Below are 27,320 nucleotides of genomic sequence, written 5' to 3' on the forward strand. Positions count from 1 at the left end.
ATGTGACAGACGTGACAGAGTCTGGAGACGCCAAGGAGAACGTTCTGCTGCCTGCAACATCTTCCAGCATGACCGGTTTGGCAGTGGGTCAGTAATGGTGTGGGGTGGCATTTCTTTGGGGGGCCGCAGAGCCCTCCATGTGCTCGCCAGAGGTAGCCTGACTGCCATTAGGAACCGAGATGAGAACCTCAGACCCCTTGTGAGACCATATGCTGGTGTGGTTGGCCCTGGGTTCCTCCTAATGCAAGACAATGCTAGACCTCATGTGGCTGGAGTGTGTCAGCAGTTCCTGCAAGATGAAGGCATTTATGCTATGGACTGGCCCGCCCGTTCCCCAGACCTGAATCCAATTGAGCACATCTGGGACATCATGTCTCGCTCCATCCACCAACGCCACGTTGCACCACAGACTGTCCAGGAGTTGGCGGATGCTTTAGTCCAGGTCTGGGAGGAGATCCCTCAGGAGACCATCCGCCACCTCATCAGGAGCATGCCCAGGCGTTGTAGAGAGGTCATACAGGCACGTGGAGGCCACACACACTACTGAGCCTCATTTTGACTTGTTTTAAGGACATTACATCAAAGTTGGATCAGCATGTAGTAGTTGGAACAGCCTGTTTTTCCACTTTAATTTTGAGTGTGACTCCAAATCCAGACCTCCATTGGTTAATAAATTTGATTTCCATTGATAATTTTTGTGTGATTTTGTTGTCAGCACATTCAACTATGTAAAGGACAAAGTATTTAATAAGAATATTTCATTCATTCAGATCTAGGATGTGTTATTTTAGTGTTCCCTTTATTTTTTGAGCAGTCTATCTATCTATCTATCTATCTATCTATCTATCTATCTAGGAGAAGATGGATAAGATCAAAGCGACCACTGGTGGCATATATTTCTAGGGACTGCGTGTTTTACTTAAAAACAATACGGGTTTATTACAGAAAATATATATTTTTTAAAAACACATGAAATGAACAGAATTGTAGGTTTAAAAATAGTAAAAACAGTAAAAACCTAAAGGGCATATAAAAGACAAGGAGAAATAAGGTATATAAAACTCATATACTATAATGTGAAATGGAAGAAAAACACATTAAAATCCGCTATGTAGCTAAAATAAAGTGGATAAAAGCAGCTTAACTGAGGATTAAAATGGTAGACGCGTTTCGTCTGGTCTGACTTCATCAAGGGGTAGCATATACAGTGGGACACATCTTCTATATATACCATTATGGATAAGGAAGTGATTGATTACCTCACTTCCTGTAATTAACTTGCACTAGAGAACAGGATCTACAAGTACACATTCATTAAATCTGGTACAAAGGGACACTTTAAGTTTGTCAAAACGCTATATTTGCGCTCAGAAACTAAGTTCAGAAACACTTGAAATCTTCAAATTGGTTTCATAGTATGAACTTCCGGTCCGGGGCGCTCCTCGCGTCATTTCTGCCCCACATCCGGTGTCCAGAAGTTCCCTTTGCGCATGTGCCGGCGGGTTTGAAAGGGGATGCGGCGTCCATCTTTGTGTAGTACACATCTCACAGACAGTTTCATATAATTGAAGCAAGTGCCGGCGGCCATGTTTTCACTGATATTGTTCATTAGGAAAGACCGGTGTTTTAGAATTCTATTGTCTCCGAACCAGAATAGAGCATAAAAAAAAGAGGAAAGCGGAGTCAATGCCTTTTGAAGTGTGGATTATAACTTAAATTATATACATTGTTTATATTATATATATAGATTCTTTATGTTTATTAAAGGGCTAGGTCCATATTATGATTAGTGATATGGGCATATATACAGTGCAAGATGTTACATGATATCTCTTTGTATACATAGGGAGGTGACACCCTGCGGGATTGTAAACAAATATGGTGCCAAGAGACTCATCTTTTAGTATAAATATTAAATATAAATTATATACTTTAAAAACATATATATATAAAAGGCAGTCAGTGTCATGTTAATAGTGTTATATATAGAGTTGGTACCGTCATATATGGAGAAGAATTTTAGATTGAGTTTAAAAGTAGTGCGCCCTCGATCCAATTTAATTTACAGCACCCGGTCTTCCTGGGCAGTTTCCTAGCCCTATACTGGCCGGGCCAACACTGCTTGGCTTCCAAGATCGGACGAATTTGGGCATATCCAGTGTGGTATGACTGTAAATTGGGATCTGGGCTACAGAGACAGAAACAGTGTCCAGAAGTTGGGGGACCACTACACAGTGCCCCAAACATTCAAGGACCTAGTAAGAGAAGAGAAGGTATATAGACGGTTTCAGTGAAGGAAGGATACTAGGGATAATAGGCTTACGTTCACAAGAAAGGAGCTATTTCGTAATTTTAATTGAGTCCGTCCGGGTGGAGTGATTTCATTTCGTATATCCAGAACATCTCTCGCCTTGATAAGAGGTTAGAGAGGTCTCCCCCTCTTTCTCCGAGTGTGACTAGTTCTATGCCTTTAAACGTGAGTTCCTCAGGATTGGAGCCACGATGTTGCAGGAAATGTCTTGATACGGCATGTGTTTGAACCTTGTTTTTAATATTTCTTATGTGTTCCTGTATGCGGATTTTTAGTGGCCTCTTTGTCTTGCCAATGTAATTCATCTTGCAGGGACACTCCAGGAGATAAATTACTGAGGATACATTACAGTTGATAAAGTGCTTAATCTTGTACTCCTTTGTTTCTCCTGTATTCTTGAATGTCTTTCTATTCAGATTTACATATTTGCAGATGTTGCAATGGCCACACTTGAAACATCCCACACACTTAGGTAGTATTCCTTTTGGTATTTCATGGTTTCTTAGCATACTGGGTGCGAGGAGGTCCTTCAGATTTTGAGATTTCCTAAAGACCACATGGGGTTCACGTGGTAGGTAATCTTTGAGAATAGGGTGCATTAATAATATATTCCAGTGTGATCTGAGTGCTTGTTTAATCCGGTTGTCATGTCTATTGTAGGTGGTAATGAACCTGGCAGTATCTTCCTTCTTTTCCTTGGGTTTATATTTCAAAAGTTGTTTCCTCTCCAGAGTCTTCACTTTAGTATTGGCTACATCCAGAATATGTTTGGGATATCCTTTCTCTTTGAACCTCTCCGTGTAGATAGACAATTGTGCGTCACGATCCTCCACAGTTTTGCAGTTCCATGCGATCCTAGTGAACTGTGAGAGGGGAATGTTGTTCTTCCATCGTTTGAGATGGTTACTTTGATAATGGACGTAGCTGTTTGTGTCAACATGTTTAATTAAGTTCTTTGTTACAATCTCATATATACAGTGGGGCAGTGAGTGAAACGTTTTGATTGTCCAAATAGATATTTTCAAATATGTGATTTCCTTTTTTTTTTTTTTTTTCATATTCTGTCTCTCGCAGTTGAAGTGCACCTATGCTGGAAATTACAGACCTCTCTCATCTTTTTAAGTGGGTCAACTTGCACAATCGGAGGCTGTCCAAATACTTTTTTGCCCCAATATATATATATATATATATATATATATATATATGTATCATAACTCTCCAGTATTTCTTCCCCAAAGACTTTTTTGTCAGATAAACAGCCTAATTTGCTCTCTGGTCTGGGTAGATCGTCACGCTCGCATTCAACTAAACGTGCTTACTATGCTTTGTGCACAGGGGGGCTTCGCACTCCCTCATTTCCAGTTGCATTATCTTGCATCTCAGTTGGCACACCTGTGGCATTGGGTCGATGATATCGATCCCCGTGCTTTACATACCCTTATGGTTTCCCAGGCTACACCAGGCCATCCTACCCTTCAGACATTAGTGGTATCACACTTCGATCTGCAATTCATCTGTTCTGCTCAGGCTGTTAGGGTGTGGGATTTGGCCTCAAAGCTGCTAAAGTGTCAGGAACTGGATCCAGCTACTCCATTATGGCACTACCTGAGCTCTCATAGCTTGCAGGCCAGGGAGGTCTGGGGTAGGTGGGGAGTCGTCTCTCTGGGGCAACTATATGTGTCAGGCATGTTTAAATTTAAATCCTTCAGCCAGTTGCAACTGGAATTTGATTAACCTGTTTCGGCAGGATAATACACCCAGTCACACTGAAAAAAATATTCAGGAACAAGCCAAAGTACATGACAAAAAGTTCAAGGTGTTGACTTGGCCTCCAAAGTCCCCAGATCGCAGGGCCTAATTCAGATTTGTATGTTAACCCGATGGTTTAAGTACAAATCCGATATTGTGGGGTCTGTGCAGGCACAAGACTCGTTCTGCACATGTGCGGATCAGGTCTTGCGATATCCTGGCAGCCCTGTCTGCATCAGCATGATTGACATGCTGTGGCATTTGGGCGGTGGAGCGGAGGTGTCACTCAGATCTTGCAAATGCATGCAGGAGGCGTCATATTCTACAGACACCTCCTGCTACATTTGCATTTTAATCACACGGATTCCACAACTGTGCACTTCCTTACTAACCTTCAATCCGATCGATCATCTGTGGAAAGTGCTGGAAAAGCAAGTTCAGGTCATGGAGGCCCTACCTCACAACGTACAGGACTTAAAGTATCCTGCTAATGTATTGGTGCCAGATACCTCAGGACACCTTCAGAGGTCTTGTGGAGTCCAAGCCTCAATGGATCAGTGCTGTTTTGGCAGCATTTGGGGGGTCTACACTGTGATGTTAGTGTATTAGAATGCTTAATATTTGTAGACACTCCCTTACTAATATGTGTAAGCCTGAATCTTCAGTGATGGTCCCTGGGACCAGGGGGATGCTGGGAATTGTGTGGTCCAGTGTGCAGTGTGCCTGGAGTTGGTGATGGAATAAACAGCACAGCAGTGAACTCACATGTCTCTGTGTCCTTATGAATGAATTTACAAACAGATGAACAAAACATGGTGTCAGAAGAAGTTTAACTTGGACTGCTAGTGCTCTCAGAGTGTGAAAGAATCTTGTAGAAGTCTGTAAGGCTGTGATAATCAGTGTCTGCAAAGCCTGCCGTGTGCTCCTCTCTTCAAACAGTGAGTAACCATGGATAAACTGGCTCCTCCAACCGGCATGCTGATGTCTGGTAACTTGTCTGTAAACTGGAAAAGATTTAAGCAAAGGTTTAATATATATCTTGCTGCATGTGGAGCTGATACAGAGGCTGACAAAACTAAGGCATCCATTTTCCTCCATGTGATAGGAGAGGATGTGCTGGACATTTATAATAGTTTTCAGTTTGCTGAGAGGCAGAATATGGCGCTATCTTCTATAATGCAAAAGTTTGAAGATTACTTTGTGCCAAGGAAAAATGTGACATATGAAAGATATAAGTTTTTCACATGTGATCAGAAGTCTGTTGATGGATTTGATCAGTATGTTACAGAGCTGCAATCACTCAGTAAAACCTGTGAGTTTGGTGATTTAAAGGATTCACTGATTAGAGATCGTATTGTCTGTGGAATACCTGATAATGGACTCAGAGAGAAACTGCTGAGAGAGCAAGACCTAACACTAGACAAGGCAGTGACTATGTGTAGATCTGCAGAAATAACTAGATTTCAAGCCAAAACGTTACACAAGGAAGTTGATGCTGCTGTCCATGTAGTGCAGAAAACAGAGCCAAGCAAACCTCCATTCTCAAGAATGAAGCAGTCTAAGCCACAGTCTAATAAGGAAATGTGTAGTAGATGTGGAAATGCTCACAATCCTAAAATGTGCCCTGCTTATGGTAAAACCTGCATGAAATGTGGTAGACTTAATCACTTTGCCAAATGCTGTAAAATGAAAAGTGAAACAACCAATGTGCATGCTGTTAAACAAACAGAGGAATTCTTTATGGATTGCATTGAACTTTGCAGTGCAGATAAGAAAGAAAGGATTGTCCCTTTAACTGTGAACGAGATTGTCATTCCCTTTAAGCTTGATACTGGCGCGCAGGTGAATTTAATATTGTTTCAACACTATAAGACTTTTAGAGTAAAACCTAAAATTCATCCAGCCAAAGTGAAAGTTACAGGGTACACTGGGGAGGAAATTCCTGTGAAAGGTACATGCTTAGTGACACTGAAATATAAGGGACAACAGTTTAAAACATCTCTACTGATTGTGGATAAAAATGTGCAACCGATTCTAGGATTAAGTTCCTGTGAGAAACTAAGCTTGCCAAAGAAGAAGATGACTGCAAATCGATGTTTACTGAATACAGAGACTTGTTTGAAGGTCTAGGTTGTTTGCCTGGAGAGCATAAAATAAATATAGACACGCAAGTTTCTTCAGTGATACACCCCTGTAGAAAAGTGCCGTTTGCGCTGAGAGAAAAACTGAAACAAGAGTTAAATCGCATGGAAGTCTTGGGTGTGATACAGAAAGTTGATGAGCCTACTGAATGGGTAAGCTCCTTAGTAATCGATGAAAAGAAAAATGGACAACTCAGAATATGTCTAGACCCCAGAGATTTAAACAAAGCTATTGAACGAGAACATTTTAAACTACCAACCAGAAATGAAATCATGTCACAATTTGTGGGAGCAAAATGGATCAGTAAATTGGACGCATCTTCAGGATTCTGGCAAATGAAGCTAGATGAGGCCAGCTCAAAGCTTTGTACATTTAATACACCAGAAGGTCGATACAGATTTCTTTGACTACCATATGGAATATTGTCTGCTCCAGAAGTATATCACAAAAAGATACACATGGTTTTTGAACATATTCCAGGTGTTGAAAAAATGATGGATGACATTATTGTCTGGGGTTCTAAAAAGGAAGAACATGATTCTAGATTGAGACAAGTAATGGAACTTGTCAAGAAAGTGAATCTAAAGCTAAACAAGGACAAATGTGAATTTGGCGTGAAAACACTTACCTTTATGGGCGACGTGGTCTCGGATCAAGGTGTAAAACCAGACCCAAGGAAAATATCAGCCATAGTGAACATGGAACGTCCTAACAACAAAGACGACATCAGAAGATTCCTAGGAATGATTACTTACTTAGGAAAGTTTATTTCTCAACTCTCTGAATGAACAGTCTCTCTTAGATGGTTGTTGGACAAAGATAACGAGTGGATGTGGTCACATGAACAAGAAGAAAGTTGGCAAAACTTGAAACAGATCATTACAGAGCAACCAGTGCTAAAATTCTTTGATCCTGCAAAAAGAACAAGAATTTCAGCAGATGCTTCGCAATTTGGCCTAGGCTCAGTGCTGTTACAAGAACATGAGGATACATGGCAACCAGTAATCTGTTGAGAACAAGTTAAGACATAAAGAGCACTGACAAGTGCTGAAACAAGGTATGCTCAGATAGAAAAAGAACTTCTTGCGATCACATATGCATGTGAGCGATTTCATCAGTTTGTGTATGGTCAAACATTTACAGTGGAAACTGACCACAAGCCATTGGTAGCTATCATGACTAAATCATTGCATGACTGTCCCATGAGAATTCAACGAATGCTTATCAGACTACAGAAATATGATGTACACTTGCTGTACTGTCCTGGCAAATACATGTACATTGCTGACACACTTTCTCGTGCTGTGGACTAAAAGTGAAGGTTCCAAAAGTCTGATGGATGAAGAGATAGAAGCCTATGTTAATTTGACCGTAGCTTCTCTACCAGTGTCTCTTGCAAGACAAGAACAGATTAGGAAAGAAACTGAGACAGATGACACAATGAAAGTGTTCAAAGATATCATTCTGAAAGGTTGGCCAGCAGAAAAACATGCGTGCCCGCTGTCTATCCATGATTATTGGATGTACCGCAGTGACCTTACAGTTGTCGATGGTATTATTTACAAAGGCAATAGGTTTGTCATACCTGCACAACTAAGAAAAACTCTGCTGTGCAAGATACATGAAGGCCACTTAGGAGAAGAAAAATGTAAGCGGAGAGCGCGTGAAGTTATGTATTGGCCAAGAATGAACCAAGACATAGCACAGACTACAGCTACATGTGAATTATGTCTTACATATAGACCGAAACAACAAGTAGAGCCACTGAGTCCTCATGCAGTGCCAGAGAGACCGTACCAGAAAGTTGGCGCAGATTTGTTTGATTGGATTGGGAAAACGTACATTGTCGTGACTGATTATTACTCTAACTACCCTGAGGTGAAGACACTACATACAAATACTAGTAAAGCCATAATCAATTGCATGAAGTCAATCTTTGCAAAGCATGGTGTTCCTATGGAAGTGTTCACTGACAATGGTCCTCAGTTTTCCAGTGCTGAATTTAGACAATTTGCTGATGAGTGGGAATTTGTCCATACTACGTCAAGTCCCCACTATCCACGCTCAAATGGGTTGGTGGAAAGTTCAGTAAAAATTGTAAAGAGTCTCATGAAAAAAGCTCAAGAAGGTAAAGAAGATTTCTACAAAAGTCTTTTAATCTACCGCAGTACACCTTTACAGAATGGACTTTCTCCTGCACAAATGCTGATGGGAAGGGGGATTAGAGCAAATCTCCCGATACATGATAAACTGCCAGCGTTGGTCAGACTGAGTAAGGAACGTCAACAGGCGAAACAGAAACTGTTCCATGACAGGCGAGCAAAAAGCTTATCTGATCTAAAATCGGGTGACCAAGTCCGTCTCAGAGATCACGAGAAAATAAGAATTTACTTACCGATAATTCTATTTCTCGGAGTCCGTAGTGGATGCTGGGGTTCCTGAAAGGACCATGGGGAATAGCGGCTCCGCAGGAGACAGGGCACAAAAAAGTAAAGCTTTACGATCAGGTGGTGTGTACTGGCTCCTCCCCCTATGACCCTCCTCCAAGCCTCAGTTAGGTACTGTGCCCGGACGAGCGTACACAATAAGGAAGGATTTTGAATCCCGGGTAAGACTCATACCAGCCACACCAATCACACTGTACAACCTGTGATCTGAACCCAGTTAACAGTATGATAACAGCGGAGCCTCTGAAAAGATGGCTCACAACAATAATAACCCGATTTTTGTAACTATGTACAAGTATTGCAGACAATCCGCACTTGGGATGGGCGCCCAGCATCCACTACGGACTCCGAGAAATAGAATTATCGGTAAGTAAATTCTTATTTTCTCTATCGTCCTAGTGGATGCTGGGGTTCCTGAAAGGACCATGGGGATAATACCAAAGCTCCCAAACGGGCGGGAGAGTGCGGATGACTCTGCAGCACCGAATGAGAGAACTCCAGGTCCTCCTTAGCCAGGGTATCAAATTTGTAGGATTTTACAAACGTGTTTGCCCCTGACTAAATAACCGCTCGGCAAAGTTGTAAAGCCGAGACCCCTCGGGCAGCCGCCCAAGATGAGCCCACCTTCCTTGTGGAATGGGCATTTACATATTTTGGCTGTGGCAGGCCTGCCACAGAATGTGCAAGCTGAATTGTATTACACATCCAACTAGCAATAGTCTGCTTAGAAGCAAGAGCACCCAGTTTGTTGGGTGCATACAGGATAACAGCAAGTCAGTTTTCCTGACTCCAGCCGTCCTGGAACATATTTTCAGGGCCCTGACAACATCTAGCAACTTGGAGTCCTCCAAGTCCCTAGTAGGTGCAAGGCACCACAATAAGCTGGTTCAGGTGAAACACTGACACCACCTTAGGGAGAGAACTGGGGACGAGTCCGCAGCTCTGCCCTGTCCGAATGGACAAACAGATATGGGCTTTTTTGAGAAAAAACCACCAATTTGACACTCGCCTGGTCCAGGCCAGGGCCAAGAGCATGGTCACTTTTCATGTGAGATGCTTCAAATCCACAGATTTGACTGGTTTTAAACCAATGTGATTTGAGGAATCCCAGAACTACGTTGAGATCCCACAGTGCCACTGGAGGCACAAAAGGGGGTTGTATATGCAATACTCCCTTGACAAACTTCTGGACTTCAGGAACTGAAGCCAATTCTTTCTGGAAGAAAATCGACAGGGCCGAAATTTGAACCTTAATGGACCCCAATTTGCGGCCCATAGACACTCCTGTTTGCAGGAAATGCAGGAAACGACCGAGTTGAAATTTCTTTGTGGGGCCATCCTGGCCTCACACCACGCAACATATTTTCGCCACATGTGGTGATAATGTTGTGCGGTCACCTCCTTTCTGGCTTTGACCAGGGTAGGAATGACCTCTTCCGGAATGCCTTTTTCCCTTAGGATCCGGCGTTCCACCGCCATGCCGACAAACGCAGCTGCGGTAAGTCTTGGAACAGACATGGTACTTGCTGAAGCAAATCCCTTCTTAGCAGCAGAGGCCATAAGACCTCTGTAAGCATCTCTTGAAGTTCCGGGTACCAAGTCCTTCTTGGCCAATCCGGAGCCATGAGTATAGTTCTTACTCCTCTACGTCTTATAATTCTCAGCACCTTAGGTATGAGAAGCAGAGGAGGGAACACATACACCGACTGGTACACCCACGGTGTTACCAGAACGTCCACAGCTATTGCCTGAGGGTCTCTTGACCTGGCGCAATACCTGTCCCGTTTTTTGTTCAGACGGGACGCCATCATGTCCACCTTTGGTATTTCCCAACGGTTTACAATCATGTGGAAAAAACTTCCCGATGAAGTTTCCACTCTCCCGGGTGGAGGTCGTGCCTGCTGAGGAAGTCTGCTTCCCAGTTTCCATTCCCGGGATGAAACACTGCTGACAGTGCTATCACATGATTTTCCGCCCAGCGAAAAGTCCTTGCAGTTTTTGCCATTGCCCTCCTGCTTCTTGTGTCGCCCTGTCTGTTTACGTGGGCGACTGCTGTGATGTTTTTCCCACTGGATCAATACCGGCTGACCTTGAAGCAGAGGTCTTGCTAAGCTTAGAGCATTATAAATTGACCCTTAGCTCCAGTATATTTATGTGGAGAAAAGTCTCCAGACTTGATCACACTCCCTGGAAATTTTTTTTCCTTGTGTGACTGCTCCCCAGCCTCTCGGGCTGGGCTCCGTGGTCACCAGCATCCAATCCTGAATGCCGAATCTGCGGCCCTCTAGAAGATGAGCACTCTATAACCACCACAGGAGAGACACCCTTGTCCTTGGATATAGGGTTATCCGCTGATGCATCTGAAGATGCGATCCGGACCATTTGTCCAGCAGATCCCACTGAAAAGTTCTTGCGTGAAATCTGCCGAATGGAATTGCTTCGTAGGAAGCCACCATTTTTACCAGGACCCTTGTGCAATGATGCACTGTTTTTAGGAGGTTCCTGACTAGCTTGGATAACTCCCTGGCTTTCTCTTCCGGGAGAAACACCTTTTTCTGGACTGTGTCCAGAATCATCCCTAGGCACAGCAGACGTGTCGTCGGGATCAGCTGCGATTTTGGAATATTTAGAATCCACCCGTGCTGTTGTAGCAGTATCCGAGATAGTGCTACTCCGACCTCCAACTGTTCCCTGGACTATGCCCTTATCAGGAGATCGTCCAAGTAAGGGATAATTAAGACGCCTTTTCTTCGAAGAAGAATCATCATTTCGGCCATTACCTTGGTAAAGACCCGGGGTGCCGTGGACAATCCAAACGGCAGCGTCTGAAACTGATAGTGACAGTTCTGCACCACGAACCTGAGGTACCCTTAGTGAGAAGGGCAAATTTGGGACATAGAGGTAAGCATCCCTGATGTCCCGGGACACTATATAGTCCCCTTCTTCCTGGTTCGTTATCACTGCTCTGAGTGACTCCATCTTGATTTGAACCTTTGTAAGTGTTCAAAAATTTTTTTTAGAATAAGTCTCACCTAGCCTTCTGGCTTCAGTACCACAATATAGTGTGGAATAATACCCCTTTTCTTGTAGTAGGAGAGGTAATTTAATTATCACCTGCTGGGAATACAGCTTGTGAATTTTTTCCCATACTGCCTCCTTGTCGGAGGGAGACCTTGGTAAAGCAGACTTCAGGAGCCTGCGAAGGGGAAACGTCTCGACATTCCAATCTGTACCCCTGGGATACTACTTGTAGGATCCAGGGGTCCTGTACGGTCTCAGCGCCATGCTGAGAACTTGTCAGAAGCGGTGGAACGCTTCTGTTCCTGGGAATGGGCTGCCTGCTGCAGTCTTCTTCCCTTTCCTCTATCCCTGGGCAGATATGATCTTATAGGGACGAAAGGACTGAGGCTGAAAAGACGGTGTCTTTTTCTGCAGAGATGTGACTTAGGGTAAAAACGGTGGATTTTCCAGCAGTTGCCGTGGCCACCAGGTCCGATGGACCGACCCCAAATAACTCCTCTTCCTTTATACGGCAATACACCTTTGTGCCGTTTGGAGTCTGCATCACCTGACCACTGTCGTGTCCATAACATCTTCTGGCAGATATGGACATCGCATTTACTCTTGATGCCAGAGTGCAAATATCCCTCTGTGCATCTCGCATATATAGAAATGCATCCTTTAAATGCTCTATAGTCAATAAAATACTGTCCCTGTCAAGGGTATCAATATTTTTAGTCAGGGAATCCGACCAAGCCACCCCAGCTCTGCACATCCAGGCTGAGGCGATCGCTGGTCGCAGTATAACACCAGTATGTGTGTATATACTTTTTATGATATTTTCCAGCCTCCTGTCAGCTGGTCCTTGAGGACGGCCCTATCTATAGACGGTACCGCCACTTGTTTTGATAAGCGTGTGAGCGCCTTAGCCACCCTAAGGGGTGTTTCCCAACGCGCCCTAACTTCTGGCGGGAAAGGGTATACCGCCCCTAATTTTCTATCGGGGGGAACCCACGCATCATCACACACTTTATTTAATTTATCTGATTCAGGAAAAACTACGGTAGTTTTTTCACATCCCACATAATACCCTCTTTTGTGGTACTTGTAGTATCAGAAATATGTAACACCTCCTTCATTGCCTTTAATGTGTGGCCCTAATAAGGAATACGTTTGTTTATTCACCGTCGACACTGGATTCAGTGTCCCTGTCTGTGTCTGTGTCGACCGACTAAAGTAAACGGGCGTTTTAAAACCCCTGACGGTGTTTTTGAGACGTCTGGACCGGTACTAATTGTTTGTCGGCCGTCTCATGTCGTCAACCGACCTTGCAGCGTGTTGACATTATCACGTAATTCCCTAAATAAGCCATCCATTCCGGTGTCGACTCCCTAGAGAGTGACATCACCATTACAGGCAATTGCTCCGCCTCCTCACCAATATCGTCCTCATACATGTCGACACACACGTACCGACACACAGCACACACACAGGGAATGCTCTGATAGAGGACAGGACCCACTAGCCCTTTGGAGAGACAGAGGGAGAGTTTGCCAGCACACACCAAAAACGCTATAATTATATAGGGACAACCTTATATAAGTGTTTTCCCTTATAGCATCTTTATTATATATTTCTAACGCCAAATTAGTGCCCCCCCTCTCTGTTTTAACCCTGTTTCTGTAGTGCAGTGCAGGGGAGAGCCTGGGAGCCTTCCCTCCAGCCTTTCTGTGAGGGAAAATGGCGCCGTGTGCTGAGGAGATAGGCCCCGCCCCTTTTTCGGCGGCCTCGTCTCCCGCTCTTAACGGATTCTGGCAGGGGTTAAATATCTCCATATAGCCTCCGGAGGCTATATGTGAGGTATTTTTAGCCAAAATAGGTTTTCATTTGCCTCCCAGGGCGCCCCCCTCCCAGCGCCCTGCACCCTCAGTGACTGCCGTGTGAAGTGTGCTGAGAGGAAAATGGCGCACAGCTGCAGTGCTGTGCGCTACCTTTAGAAGACTGAGGAGTCTTCTGCCGCCGATTCTGGACCTCTTCTTACTTCAGCATCTGCAAGGGGGCCGGCGGCAAGGCTCCGGTGACCATCCAGGCTGTACCTGTGATCGTCCCTCTGGAGCTGATGTCCAGTAGCCAAGAAGCCAATCCATCCTGCACGCAGGTGAGTTCACTTCTTCTCCCCTAAGTCCCTCGTTGCAGTGATCCTGTTGCAAGCAGGACTCACTGTAAAATAAAAAACCTAAGCTAAACTTTTCTAAGCAGCTCTTTAGGAGAGCCACCTAGATTGCACCCTTCTCGGCCGGGCACAAAAATCTAACTGAGGCTTGGAGGAGGGTCATAGGGGGAGGAGCCAGTACACACCACCTGATCGTAAAGCTTTACTTTTTTGTGCCCTGTCTCCTGCGGAGCCGCTATTCCCCATGGTCCTTTCAGGAACCCCAGCATCCACTAGGACGATAGAGAAAGGTATTATTTGGGTGCAGAAAGGTATTGCGCAAGCAAAAGTAGCACCAAGATCTTATACTATACGTACAGAGCGTGGAACGGAAGTAAGAAGAAATCGGGTGGATTTAAGATCTCAACCTAACCATAATGAAGACAACATGACTGAAGAATACCCTTCATCTGACATGTATGATGATCCTGATAATGGTGAACAAACCACGATTCTAGAAAGGTCCAACATGGTCGATGAAACACAGACTGTGTATGAAAGACCCAAAAGGGAAATACGCAGACCTGAGAGACACATTAAAACGTGTTAGATGATGTTCTTAATATGACGTTGTTAATTGTTGCATTGAAGCGTACAGGGCTTATCTTTAAAGAAAAGAGGATGTGATGTTAGTGCATTAGAATGCTTAATATTTGTAGACACTCCCTTACTAATATGTGTAAGCCTGAATCTTCAGTGATGGTCCCTGGGACCAGGGGGATGCTGGGAAGTGGGGTGGTCCAGTGTGCAGTGTGCCTGGAGTTGGTGATGGAATAAACAGCACAGCAGTGAGCTCACATGTCTCTGTGTCCTTATGACTGGATTTACAAACATATGAACAAAACATACGCAGTATTAGACAGGTAGTTTTAATGTTATGGCTGATCGGTTTGCAAATCTATCTAGCTATTAGGGCTGTAAGGAAGTGGAAGGCAGGTAAAGGAGGAGGGCAGTGGTACCTGACATTGCTGGAGTCACAGGCTGGTCTCAGACTGTTACCTGCGCATACACATCCCATTCACAAGCCCGCACTGAGCATGTGCCAGGGTGCACAGGGAAGGAGATGTCTTTTGCCATACCTCCCAACTTTATAAAATAAAAGCGGTACAAGCAGGCATGGCCTTATGGGAAATGCTGTCCTAGCGAGCCATGCCTTTGCATTTTTATCATGCTTGGGGCATGCCTGGCGCTCCGGGAGCTGCTGGATATGCCTCTAGTACCTCTCTACACTGAATAGCGCTGCGCGAAATGTATACAGGACCTATTTAACGCTTCCTCTGCATTCGTTACAGACCATTACAGTTTCATCTGTCCTGGCACTAAAAGCTAATTAAACATGGCAAAATAGTTTTCCCATGACAACCGAATGCGACTGTATCACCCGGCACCCGCAGTAACAGGGGCTCTGGAAGGAGCCTGTCCCTGTGATGTTCTCTGCGGGCGGCCGGGAGTTCTGCGCATGCGTGCCCACATGTGACCGCGACGCACTGAGGCATTTCCGGCGCAGGGGTCCCGGGTAACTTTCCTCGATCTGTAGCCCATAGGCTACAATGTGCTCAGAAGAGTGCGGTAGCTGCGGGTAACGATATCGGGAATGCGAGGCATTCGCGCTATGGATGCATCAGGCAGCATCGCATCCGCCATAGAAACCTATGGGGAATGTGGCAGGTATCGGAGACACCTCCAGCGATCCCTCCTTTATACATACCAGGGACACTTAATATTGTGGATAATATAAATATTATTTGATAAATAGCCCCCTAAGTCTTTCAGAATTTTCCTTGCTTTGTCTGCATAGGTTTTATGTACTTTGCTGTGGAACACTTATGGTACCATATAAATAAAGGATGATGATAATAATAATAATAATAATAATAATAATAATAATAATAATAATATCAGAGAGTGAGGCTTGTTATTATTATACTGACAGGCAGCAATGTCAGCCCTGTGGCTGGTTACCCGCCTCTGCCCATAATGAGCCCCAGGATCACCATGACCACACAGCAAGCAGAGCTGACACGCAGCCTGAGACCCCTGACACTGACGGACTACCAGCAACAGCCATCTTCACTTTAATATTTATCCCCTACTTGTTGCCATGGCGACATGAAGAGCCATCACGTGACGCCGGCGGCCGCAAAGCGCCTGTCGTTGCGACTCCGGTGACGAGCAAAATGTGCGACAGCGCCGTGCGGCGGCAGCGGGGGGAGAGAGCAGTAGCAGCAGAGAGCAGCAGTGCCTGGCAGTGGGGATACAACCAGCTCAGGCCCGGCGGGACTCACACACCAGAGCGGACGCTCTACCGAGACGCAACACCCGGTGACACAGGGGGAGGACATGCCCCGGGGGCCGGACTAGAGCTCATGATCTGCTAGACGGGCTCCCATAGCTGACACCCACCGGGGCGACATGGCCTCCAACACGGACCGAGAGATGATCCTGGCCGACTTCCAGGTGAGGACACCGGGCAGAGGTTCTCGCCACTACACAGTCACTGTCCCGATTTATGGGGTTATTCACACAGGGGTCCCAGCTCCCACTAACCCCTAAGTACTACTACTACTACTATTATTACTCCCTATTCACAAATAATATTTATTCCTATTCACAACTAATACTAATCCCTGTGTCCTGCTACTCTTACTACTACTAACCTCCTTGCACTAATACAAATCTCTATTCACAACTGCTACTAACCCCTGTGCACTATGACTGCTTCTAATTATACCCCCTGTGCACCAGATGTTTAACCTGCTTTATTGTCAGAGCAATCCGGGTCCATGTTTGGTGTAAAAGGGTCTACCAGGGAATCTGACCCTGGCAGCTTGATGTCATCTCCAAGCTCTGCGAAACCAAAGACCTGGCGATAACCTGGGTCCAGCCTGCTGTGTGAACAGGCTTGTTGAAACCGTGGTCAAAAACCCAGGTTGGACCTGTCATTTTGGTGGAAAAGGGGTTTAACAGTACTAGTAATAATACCCCCTGTGTAGTGCTGACAGCTACCCCCTGTGTAGTGATACTGTGCTATTACTAACCGCTATGTACTTCTATTCCAATCACCAAGCCCTATGCATTACTGATACTAACACCAATCGGGAGGCAATCAAATTGCCATCTGTCGGGATCCCGGCAGTCAGGATACAGACGCCGGAATCCCTACAGCCAACAAGGCTGACAGCCGGAATACTGTCTCACAGGGGATATTCCCACTTTTAGGTGTCCGTGACACCCATAAAGTGGGAATAGATCCTGTGGCGAGCGCAGTGAGCCTGCAAGGGGACTCGTAGTGCTCGCCCTGCTGCCGGCATTCTTGCGGGCCGGATGCCGCTTTTGGGATACTGACAGACGGCATCCCGTCCACTGGGAATATATATATGTATTTCCACCAACCCCCTGTGTACTGCTACTACTAATTTCTAAGGCAGGAACAACAGACTCCCAGAGTCAGTTCCCTGATGTTCTCCCAAACATGACAACATGATTCTGCGGCAGTAGTCCTGGGTTTCTGCGGCAGGCGGAACCATCTAATTACAATAATTTAGTTTATTGTCTGCAGCTACTGTATGATCATTTATGTGAGCATTTATTTGCAAAGCAATCATTCCCCTTGTCCTGTGTGATGGATATCTGTTCCCTGTTTCTGGGAATAGATGTGCTTACTATAGTATAGTAGCTTTACATAATGTATGTTTATAAAGGTAAATACTGTCAGTTTTTGTACAGAGCCGTTAGACGTAAGCATTGTAAATTTGCTGGTAATGATGTTGCCTATGGGTTTTAGACAAGTGGTTCTGTATTTTCTTTTACCATTTACATGCTTTCAGTATCATGAACCTTATATGTGTTTCTCTTTCATGGGATTCTGTTTTTAGACTGTTAATTGAGTTTGAAAACAAATAATTTTTAAAATGACGATGAGTCGATAGACTCTTTGGGGTCGATTCTATTCGGCAACTTAAGAATAGCGCCGGGAATTAGCTCCCGACGCTATTCAATTCAGCTCCAGTTAAGTTGGCGATGTCCCGTTCACGCCGACTTAACAGGTAGTTTTGTCGGGAGAACGGGCATTCTCCGACTTAACTACCCGCGGCGATGCTGATTCCCGACAGAATCAGCCTCGCGCCGGCCGCGAGGCAGCACTTTTGTCGGGTTTCTTCTCTCATCCCCCGGGGATGAGAGAAGAATTCCCGACAATTGCGGGTCACTAGCAGCTGAATTGAATAGCGTCGGGAGCTAATTCCCGGCGCTATTCTTAAGTTGCCGAATAGAATCGACCCCATTGTGGCTAATGTTTTTGTTTAGTTTTTTTGGAGGCTACTTATTATTTATAATTTATTTATATGGCACCACAAGGGTTCTGCAGCGCCTGAGTACATAAACAAACAAGTAAACAAGAAAACAATGCTTTGCAGTAAAAGAACAATACAGGACAAGTACATGGTATATAAACAATGTTGCATAAAGGGACAGAGCACTGAAATGATAATCAGGGTGGTTGAAATTGAGGGTTATGGACCGTTGAATGGAGTATGAAATAGTCTAAGAGAGTAGAAAGCACATGAGGGGTGAGGGTGACACAGAAGGGGTAGAAGTGAGCATGTAACAGAGGGTTAGGATGAGAGATGGCTGGGTTTGATGAAGAAGTATCAACTGTATATATCGCGGTAATCATGTAGACACTGCAGTTTCTGCATGATTACCATTAAAGTAAGTAACCAGGCTATTTCTTAAGCCCCTAATGCAGGAGATAACGCAGATATCACCTGCTTCCTGGTAAGTAAGGGATCACATCATACAGTGTATGGGGATGTTGCAAATGTGCTATTTACTAAGGCATGAAGTAATGCCATCTTGGCTATAGCATGTTCGGGTGTAGTAGGGTATGCTGGCGGCCAGCATATCGGCGCTGGTATCCCGACCGCCGGCATACCGACATCTGGGCGAGCGCAAATGAACCCCTTGCGGGCTCGCTGCGCTCGCCACGCTGCGAGCACGGTGGCGTGCTACTAGCGCCATGCTATCTATTCTCCCTCCAGGGGGGTCCTCCACCCCCAAGAGGGAGAAAAGGTGTCGGTATGCTGGCTGTCGGGATTCCGGCGCCGGTATACTGTGCGCCAGGATCCCGACAGCCGGCAAACTGAAGACCACCCACCTGTTCCTATCAATGGGATAGAGGGTCTGGAGTTCGCTTCGTCTGGCCCCCACAGTACACAAGGCAAGCTCAGGGAGCAACCTTTATTCCAGTGCGTCATCTGACAATCATATTACATGTATTGTTTTCTCTGCAAGCAGAACATAAGAGCAATCTTAATAATGTTAGACTATGTGTTTCTTGTTTGTCCTATGGAAGATCGCACCATGGTTACACTATCTCTAGATCACTGCAGATATGACAGTACTGCTGTACTCCTGTTAATATTAACATTTGAAAAGACCAATAGATATCCGATATATATGGAGGGCTTTGTGTTTTCCCTATAACGCTACATCACCAACCACCTGCAGAACTGCGGGGGTCCCGTGTTTGGGACCTGTGGAGGTCAGAATTCATGGAGGCCTCTTCCAGGCAGGTCTGATGATTGCGTCTGGAATGCTAGAATTTCCAAAGTCAGTTAATTAGATGCTTTAAGATGTTATATTGGAACTATTTATACTACACCTTTTAAATTGGGTATTCTGTATCCACTGGATAATAAATAATAAGGCTGCTTGGATTCAGTGCTGGTCTTCTGACTTTCTTTAGTGTTGAGCAAAAATAAAGCAATATAATAACATGTTGGGAAATGTCTGCTTTAATCCAAAGGCATTTTAAACCTAGAAATTGAACAATGTATATATTATGCAAAAAGGTAACGTTCCATCATTTTTCAACTGCACTTCCACTTTACTAATACAGGTTGAGTATCCCATATCCAAATATTCCGAAATACGGAATATTCCGAAATACGGACTTTTTTGAATGAGAGTGAGATAGTGAAACCTTTGTTTTCTGATGGCTCAATGTACACAAACTTTGTTTAATACACGAAGTTATTAAAAGTATTATATTAAATGACCTTCAGGCTGTGTGTATAAGGTGTATATGAAACATAAATGAATTATGTGAATGTACACACACTTTGTTTAATGCACAAAGTTATAAAAAATATTGGCTAAAATGACCTTCAGGCTGTGTGTATAAGGTGTATATGTAACATAAATGCATTCTGTGCTTAGATTTAGGTCCCATCACCATGATATCTCATTATGCTATGCAATTATTCCAAAATACGGAAAAATCCCATATCCAAAATACCTTTGGTCCCAAGCATTTTGGATAAGGGATACTCAACCTGTAAAAGGAAAGTGTCATGAATTACCCCACACCCCAAAAATCTAAAGTCTCCGTAGCCTTGGACAAATGGAGACTTCTGTAGGCCGGAAAGTTTAAATGGCAAAGCATGACCTGTCTGTGTATGGATCCATCAATCTGTACAGAATATCCGTTACTTAGGAGACTGCAGGGCATACTTGGTTTCCATACTTTTTTTTTTTTCTGTGCATTGAGCGATTGGGAAAACAAATTGAACAGCTGAAAAGTGCAGTGTAACATACTCGCAGATGAGTTCTTTATGAACATACGTTGTATAGTAAGTGAATTGTGCCTTGCACTCTATTCCTGTGCACATATCGCAATCCTGGCAATGTGTATCCTCTCAGTGTTGTCCTTTTGCGGTTTCAGTTTTTCGCTCTGTATTCCATGCTGACATCACATTAGACCAGAGTTTCTAAAACTCCTCCATTACAGTCCACGTTTTAAGAATATCCATGCTTAAGCACAGGTGACTTAACCACCTTTCAGATGGAGAATTTAACCCGAGTATTTGCTGAGTCATCCCGGCTCATTTCTCTGTGTTTAAGGGTCTCCCCGGGTCCATATTGCCAGGACTTTGACACTGGTTGCTACCAGGGGTATTCCAGAGTCCGACCCAGGTTGCCTGCTGTCTGAAAGGGTGTGCTCCGGGTTATCTTACCCAGGTAACATTTTAAAGCTGCTGATTGGCTATTTCTCTTTTGGCCCGCCTCAAGGTAGTGTCTAGAGTGACTTGCAAGGAACACATGGTTTCAGTGTGAAAGTGGTCGACTCGAGTGTAACCCAGGTCCAAGCTGCAGTGTGAATGGGGTATAGGAGCTAAAACCCGAGTCCAAGCCATGTTGAAAAATCTGGGAATAACCAGGGTCCAAGGCTCCGGCTTCTGTCTGATTTAACCGTCTGGACTCAAGTATGGATATGTATAAAACCTAAAATGTAAGGGCAGCTGTTGGGAAACTCTGCCTTAAACCAGTGTTTCCCACCTTCATTTCTGAGGAATACCAATAGTGCATGTTTTCCATATCTCCTTTCTGGAGAACAGGTGTTAGTGTTCCTGCTGAGATTCTATGCGGGAAGGGCACAGGGATTGCGTGGGCAGTTGGTTTGCATGAAAAAGGGGCACGGGTGGGGAAGGGGTGTGCCACAGCAGTGGTGTCACTGAGGTTGGGGTGTGCCCAGCACCTACAGTGGTGCTGGACTTCTCCCAAGCTCTCCCCGTAATGTGAATAGATGCTGTGCACGTGCATCTATTCACGCGACGGCACAGAGCGGGTAGGCTGTTTTAGCAGCACGTCGCTAAAGGGGCAAGGCAGATTTTGCCTTTTAAAAATCGGGTGCGGCACCCTGCTAAAACAGCCTAGCGTGAACACTAGGTGTATTCATTACTGTCAGACTCGCACATTATTTACGATTTCACTTGTGATTCTGTGAGGAGACCAGGAAAACATGCTCGGTTATAGGCCCTACACACATGCCGATTTGTTTGAAAGATATGAACGATCTCGTTCATAAATGAACGAGAACTCGTTCATATCTTTCAGTGTGGAGGCTGCAGCAATGAACGATGCGCGGCCCCGCGCTCGTTCATCGCTGGTCCCCCGTCGGCTGTGCATGCAGGCCAATATGGACGATCTCGTCCATATTTGCCTGCACTTCAATGGAGCCGCGTGACGGGGGGAGTGAAGAAACTTCACTCCCCCTGTCACTGCCCCCCCCCCCCCCCCCCCCGCCGGCCGTATCGGCCGTCGGGCACCCCGGTGGCGGATCGGCATGTCTTTAGGGCCCATTAGGGTTCCCTGAGAGTCGGCGTTAGAGAGAAGCTGCCTAAAGTTGGCCATATACCTTAAGATCATCTGTCCAACCTTCCAACTAGCTGGCTGGTTAAAGCAAAAATCTGGTAAAGTATGGGAGCAAATGACAGTCGACCATTTGCTCCCAAAAACTTGAAAACAGACAAAAAAGAGCAATGGTCATTCAGACAAGTTGGTTAAATCCATTGATTTGCTTCATTTGTCTGAATAACCATTTTTTTTTTTGGGGGTTCATTTTCGACTGTCATTTGTTCCCATACATTACCAGACTTTAATTTCAACCAGTTGGATAGATTATCTTAAAATGTATTGCCAGCCTTATACCCTGTTGCTCATGAAGAATTAGCAGGTTTGGTCTCCAGTGCTCCTGTTGGTTGTGCCCAACAATCACTCTTCCTTCAAAGTCCCTGAGGACTTGCCTTGCAGCCATGCCAGCCACAAATAGCATTAGTGGATAAACTTGTCACTCACTTCAGGATACACAAGAATATATTACAGGTTGAGTATCCCATATCCAAATATTCCGAAATACGGAATATTCCGAAATACGGACTTTTTTGAGTGAGAGAGTGAAACCTTTGTTTTCTGATGGCTCAATGTACACAAATTTTGTTTAATACACAAAGTTATTAAAAATATTGTATTAAATGACCTTCAGGCTGTGTGTGTATAAGGTGTATATGAAACATAAATGAATTGTGTGAATGTACACACACTTTGTTTAATGCACAAAGTTATAAAAAATATTGGCTAAAATGACCTTCAGGCTGTGTGTATAAGGTGTATATGTAACATAAATGCATTCTGTGCTTAGACTTAGGTCCCATCGCCATGATATCTCATTATGGTATGCAATTATTCCAAAATACGGAAATATCCCATATCCAAAATACCTCTGGCCCCAAGCATTTTGGATAAGGGATACTCAACCTGTATCATTGTGATTAGCAGTCTTCTGCCACCTGATACTTATTCCAGTGTCATCTGCTGATGTAACTATGTTTATTTACCCTATACTGTCATCAACTGTAAGTTGCTGTTTACCTGTTTGATTATTTATGTACTCTGTAATTGGGCGCTGCGGAACACTTGTGGCGCCATAGAAATAAAGGATGATGATGATGATAATAAATTAGTGCCTCTTACTATAAAGTTGCAGCCATACAAACAGAAATGTTCTGGTGCACTAGTAATAAGATACAGTGATCAGCATATAAGAGCCATTCGGATGTGAAACCTGAACTGCAGCTTTTAAATTGCACGTAGTAATAACTATCCAAATTGCAATACTTCTATGGATTAAAAAATATCTGACTAATCTCTGAAGTAGAAACAATGAACAAAATTGACCATACCTGTTCTACAAAATGAATATGAAATTGGAGTGCTGCGTCAGTGGCTGATCCCAGTTTTCTTAAGGCGTTACCTATCCCGATACTGGCTAATTAGAGCGACTGTCACCATTTATTGCTTGTAGTGCACTCGCTACTAAAAAGGCCATTGTTTTTCTTTTAGTGCAGGCATGTCAAACTTAAAATCCCAACTGGGCTGAATAATCAAGGTCTAATGCTCCCTACACACTCGGCAATCTGCCGCCGAGCTGGCCGATGGGGGGGGGGGGGGGGGGAGGTGACATGGGGAGTGAAGTGTGTGCGCGCACCCAAAAAAATTAGTATGTGATACACACATGGGGGCCAGATACACATATGCCGCCAGTAGTGCCAGATACACATATGCCGCCGCCAGTAGTGCCAGATACACATATGCCCCCCCCCTCAACAGTGCCAGATAGACATATGCCCCCCCCCCCCCCCAACAGTGCCAGATAGACATATGCCCCCCCAACAGTGCCAGATATACATATGCTCCCACAATGCTCACCTCCGCTGCTGCCTGGCTGTGTGTGAGCGCAGGAGAGCGCAGCGCCGCCTCTCCTGTTCCTCAGTCCAGTCTCCGGTAGCGGCGCGGGTATCTTAAATCAGGTACCTGTTTGTGAGCCAATCGGAGCTTGCGGACTTGCAGCTCCTGATTGGCTGCTGGCCTGCGAGCGCCTGACTTAAGATACATGTGCCGCCGCCTGGGACCGGACTGAGGAGCAGGAGAGGTGCACACTGCGCTCTCCTGCCCTCGCTGCAAGCAAGGCAGTCAGGCCGCAAGAGAACCCCTGCCCGTGTGCTGCAAAATAATACGGAAGGGGCAGCATTCGGCCCGCGAGTTGTACACCACTGTTTTAGTGTGTAGCTCAGATATTGGTGCCTACAAAAATCTGACAGTGTGCACTTAGCTTAACAGTCCAGGTTTTAGTGATATCCATGCTTCGAGCATAGCTGGTTAAATGAAAATAACTGAGGTACTAATTAAGTTACCTGTGTTCAAGCATGGCTATCACTAAAACCTGAACTGGTAGTGTATCTTGAGGACCGAGGTTGGAAATGCCTGGGTTAGGGGATAGGGATGCCTATTTTGTGCAGCTTGCCCTTATAACCCTTTCTATGTGGGATGTTATGGGCTTTCTAGTGCTTCTAAAGCATGTTACACCCCCCCCCGATACAGTATGGTCATATACAGTAACCCTTTATAGGTGGAAGCATATGGGCTGTCTAGTGCTCCTAAAGCATGCTGCACACGCGTTGGGGTCGAGATCTCGGCGGTCAGCGTACTGACGGCGGAATCCCGGCCGCCAGGATGCCGGCAGGGGGCAAGCAGAGCCCCTTCTGTTGGTGTCGTGGACAACCACAAGTGGGAATAGCCCTGGGCCCCTCCGGCATCCTGGTGGCTTGGACCCCGGCGTCTGTATGCTGACCGCCAGGATCCCAACCGCCGGTCACCTGACTACATCCCCTACACACCCCTGTGCTGGGTAACCACACCTCCCTGGTGTGGATTGGTCATATACAGTAACCCTTTATAGGTGGAAGCATATGGGCTGTCTAATGCTCCTAAAGCATGATACACACTCCTGTGCTGGGTAACCACACCTCCCCTGTGCGGAATGGTCATATACAGAGTAAGCCTTTATATGTGGAACAATAGGGGTTGCTTAGCACTTTGTAAGTGCATGGCTCATCCCCATGTTGTGTGGTATAACCATTTAACCCTTTTTGATTAATAAACATAACTTTGTTGACAAGCCTAAAACATGGAGGGGTTTTCATTCTTGGTAGTACCCCTTTAGTCCCATAACATCTATATACTGTATGTACTAGGCATCTGTGTACCTCTGCTCATTGCAGGAGTGCTCTAGTAGCTGTTTTGCACACAGTGAGAGCTGACTCCCATGCCTGACTATTGCTCTGACTCAGCCTGCTGTTCCCATGAGTAAGCAGAAAACAGCACCGTTTTGTGGCTGTTTCATGAAATCTGCAGCCGCTCCCCTTTCCTTTGTTCGTCTTGTTTCATAGCGATTTGTGTTGAGAAGCTGCAGTCACTCTTGCATTCATTGTCCTGTTTCTCAGATTCCATAGTAAGTGGGTTTACAGCTAGTCTGCCGTCCAAGCCTGAAACCATAGTGACTAGTAGCTCCTATAGCTAGTGCCTGTCCTTTGGGGCTGATTTCCCCACATCTCATTTTGTACATAACTGACTCCTGCCTACAACTACTTTAGCATCTGACCTTAGTATCTAAATACAACTGTAATGTGATGTATTTAGATGTAATTACTGCGGCACTGGTGGGAGTGAGGCACCAGTGGGAGTGAGGCACATTGCGTTTTGACTGTTGGGTACCACAAACAAGTTTTTTGTTTTGTTCTTTTGAAATCCTTAAAGCGCTACTATACCAAAAATGTTACAGATGAGACGGACATTACCACCTGATCATTTTTACTCCCATTGTGTGTTTGTATATGTATATAATATACAATCTCCTGTAACACACACACATAATTATAATATACAATTTTCAGTCCCTTTTTTGGCTGCAGTACGCAGGGGTACATAGTTTATGGGGCTCTACTGCCACCAATGATAAAAAAATAAGAATAATTCTATTTATATGTTCCTTCTATTGGCTGACCCTATATTCCTTTCCCACTGCTAATTCTTCTCCACACATACATTGTATGCCCTTAAACCACCCATTACATTTTAGTTGTAATGAGTGGTATAAGTAGTAGTATAATAGTTTTGGGCCTAGCGTATGAATGATACCCCTTTCACATTGCACAAATAACCCGGTATCGACCCTGTTTATTGCCGGGTCGCTTTGCGGTGTGAAAGGGTCACTCCCGAATTCCTACCTGACCCAGTAATTTAACCCGGGAATAAAGAAGGGTTATTACCCGGGACCCGTTCACTGCATAGGGAGAGGCGGCGCGGAGATGATCTTATCTTGCAGCACCGCCACAGTGGTCCCCGCCCCTGATGGTGAAGCCAGTTGAAAACGGTCGAATGCTGGGTCACACCCGGGAAGGACTCTTTTCCAATACCCAGGTGCGATCTGGCAGTTGCGCTGTGAAAGCGGAATGATCCTGGTCTGATCTGGTGCTGAAGGGTTTTTCTCTTCTGGTCTGTCCTTTGGTTGGGACTGTGCATGATGCAGATGGATGTGCTGTGACATGACATTATATAGGGCCTGTTTCCCAGAGTGTACAAATGAGACCTACACCATGGCTGCAAGATGCTATAATATACACTGGAATTCTTTTTTCTTTTCTACTTTATCTATCTTTTCTGTTCCCACCTTTCTTTCTTTTAAAATTTCTCTAACGTCCTAGTGGATGCTGGGGACTCCGTAAGGACCATGGGGAATAGACGGGCTCCGCAGGAGACAGGGCACTTTAAGAAAGAATTAGGAGTACTGGTGTGCACTGGCTCCTCCCTCTATGTCCCTCCTCCAGACCTCAGTTAGAATCTGTGCCCGGACGAGCTGGGTGCACCTTAGTGAGCTCTCCTGAGCTTGCTAAATAGAACGTATTTTGTTAGGATTTTTTTATTTTCAGAGAGATCTGCTGGCAACAGACACTCTGCTACGTGGGACTGAGGGGAGAGAAGCAGCCCTACTCACTGTGGATAGGTCATGCTTCTTAGGCTACTGGACACCATTAGCTCCAGAGGGATCGTACACAGGAACGCACCCTTGGTCGTCCGATCCCGGAGCCGCGCCGCCGTCCCCCTCGCAGAGCCAGAAGCCGGCGTGAGAAGCAAGAAGACTTCAAAAGCGGCGGCAGAAGACTCCAGTCTTCATATGAGGTAGCGCACAGCACTGCAGCTGTGCGCCATTGCTCCCACATTAAACCCACACACTCCGGTCACTGTAGGGCGCAGGGGGGGGGGCGCCCTGGGCAGCAATTAG

The 27,320-nt window shown here is 45.2% G+C and overlaps 1 protein-coding gene, 1 long non-coding RNA gene and 1 pseudogene across 3 annotated transcripts in view; 1 reads left to right on the forward strand and 2 right to left on the reverse strand.

Annotated features, from left to right (window-relative positions):
• Nucleotides 1-1,029: 1,029 nt before the first annotated feature.
• On the reverse strand, nt 1,030-16,051 carry LOC134957573 (uncharacterized). The gene is made up of 3 exons (XR_010186669.1): nt 15,793-16,051; nt 4,826-5,064; nt 1,030-1,634 (listed from the first exon to the last, which is right to left on the reverse strand). It is a non-coding gene; the product is annotated as an uncharacterized LOC134957573 (long non-coding RNA).
• On the reverse strand, nt 2,060-2,177 carry LOC134958938 (5S ribosomal RNA; annotated as a pseudogene).
• A 7-nt stretch (nt 16,052-16,058) lies between the features above and the next one.
• FAF1 (Fas associated factor 1) overlaps nt 16,059-27,320 on the forward strand; it is a 599,080-nt gene continuing 587,818 nt past the window's right edge. For both annotated transcript variants that reach the window (XM_063939564.1, XM_063939566.1), the window contains exon 1: nt 16,059-16,318. In XM_063939564.1, coding sequence (XP_063795634.1) covers nt 16,274-16,318 — 45 coding nt within the window. In that variant the 5' untranslated portion in view covers nt 16,059-16,273. The remainder of the gene's footprint in view (nt 16,319-27,320) is intronic.

The sequence above is a fragment of the Pseudophryne corroboree genome, chromosome 9 (genome assembly GCF_028390025.1).
Source record: "Pseudophryne corroboree isolate aPseCor3 chromosome 9, aPseCor3.hap2, whole genome shotgun sequence".
Taxonomy (NCBI): domain Eukaryota; kingdom Metazoa; phylum Chordata; class Amphibia; order Anura; family Myobatrachidae; genus Pseudophryne; species Pseudophryne corroboree.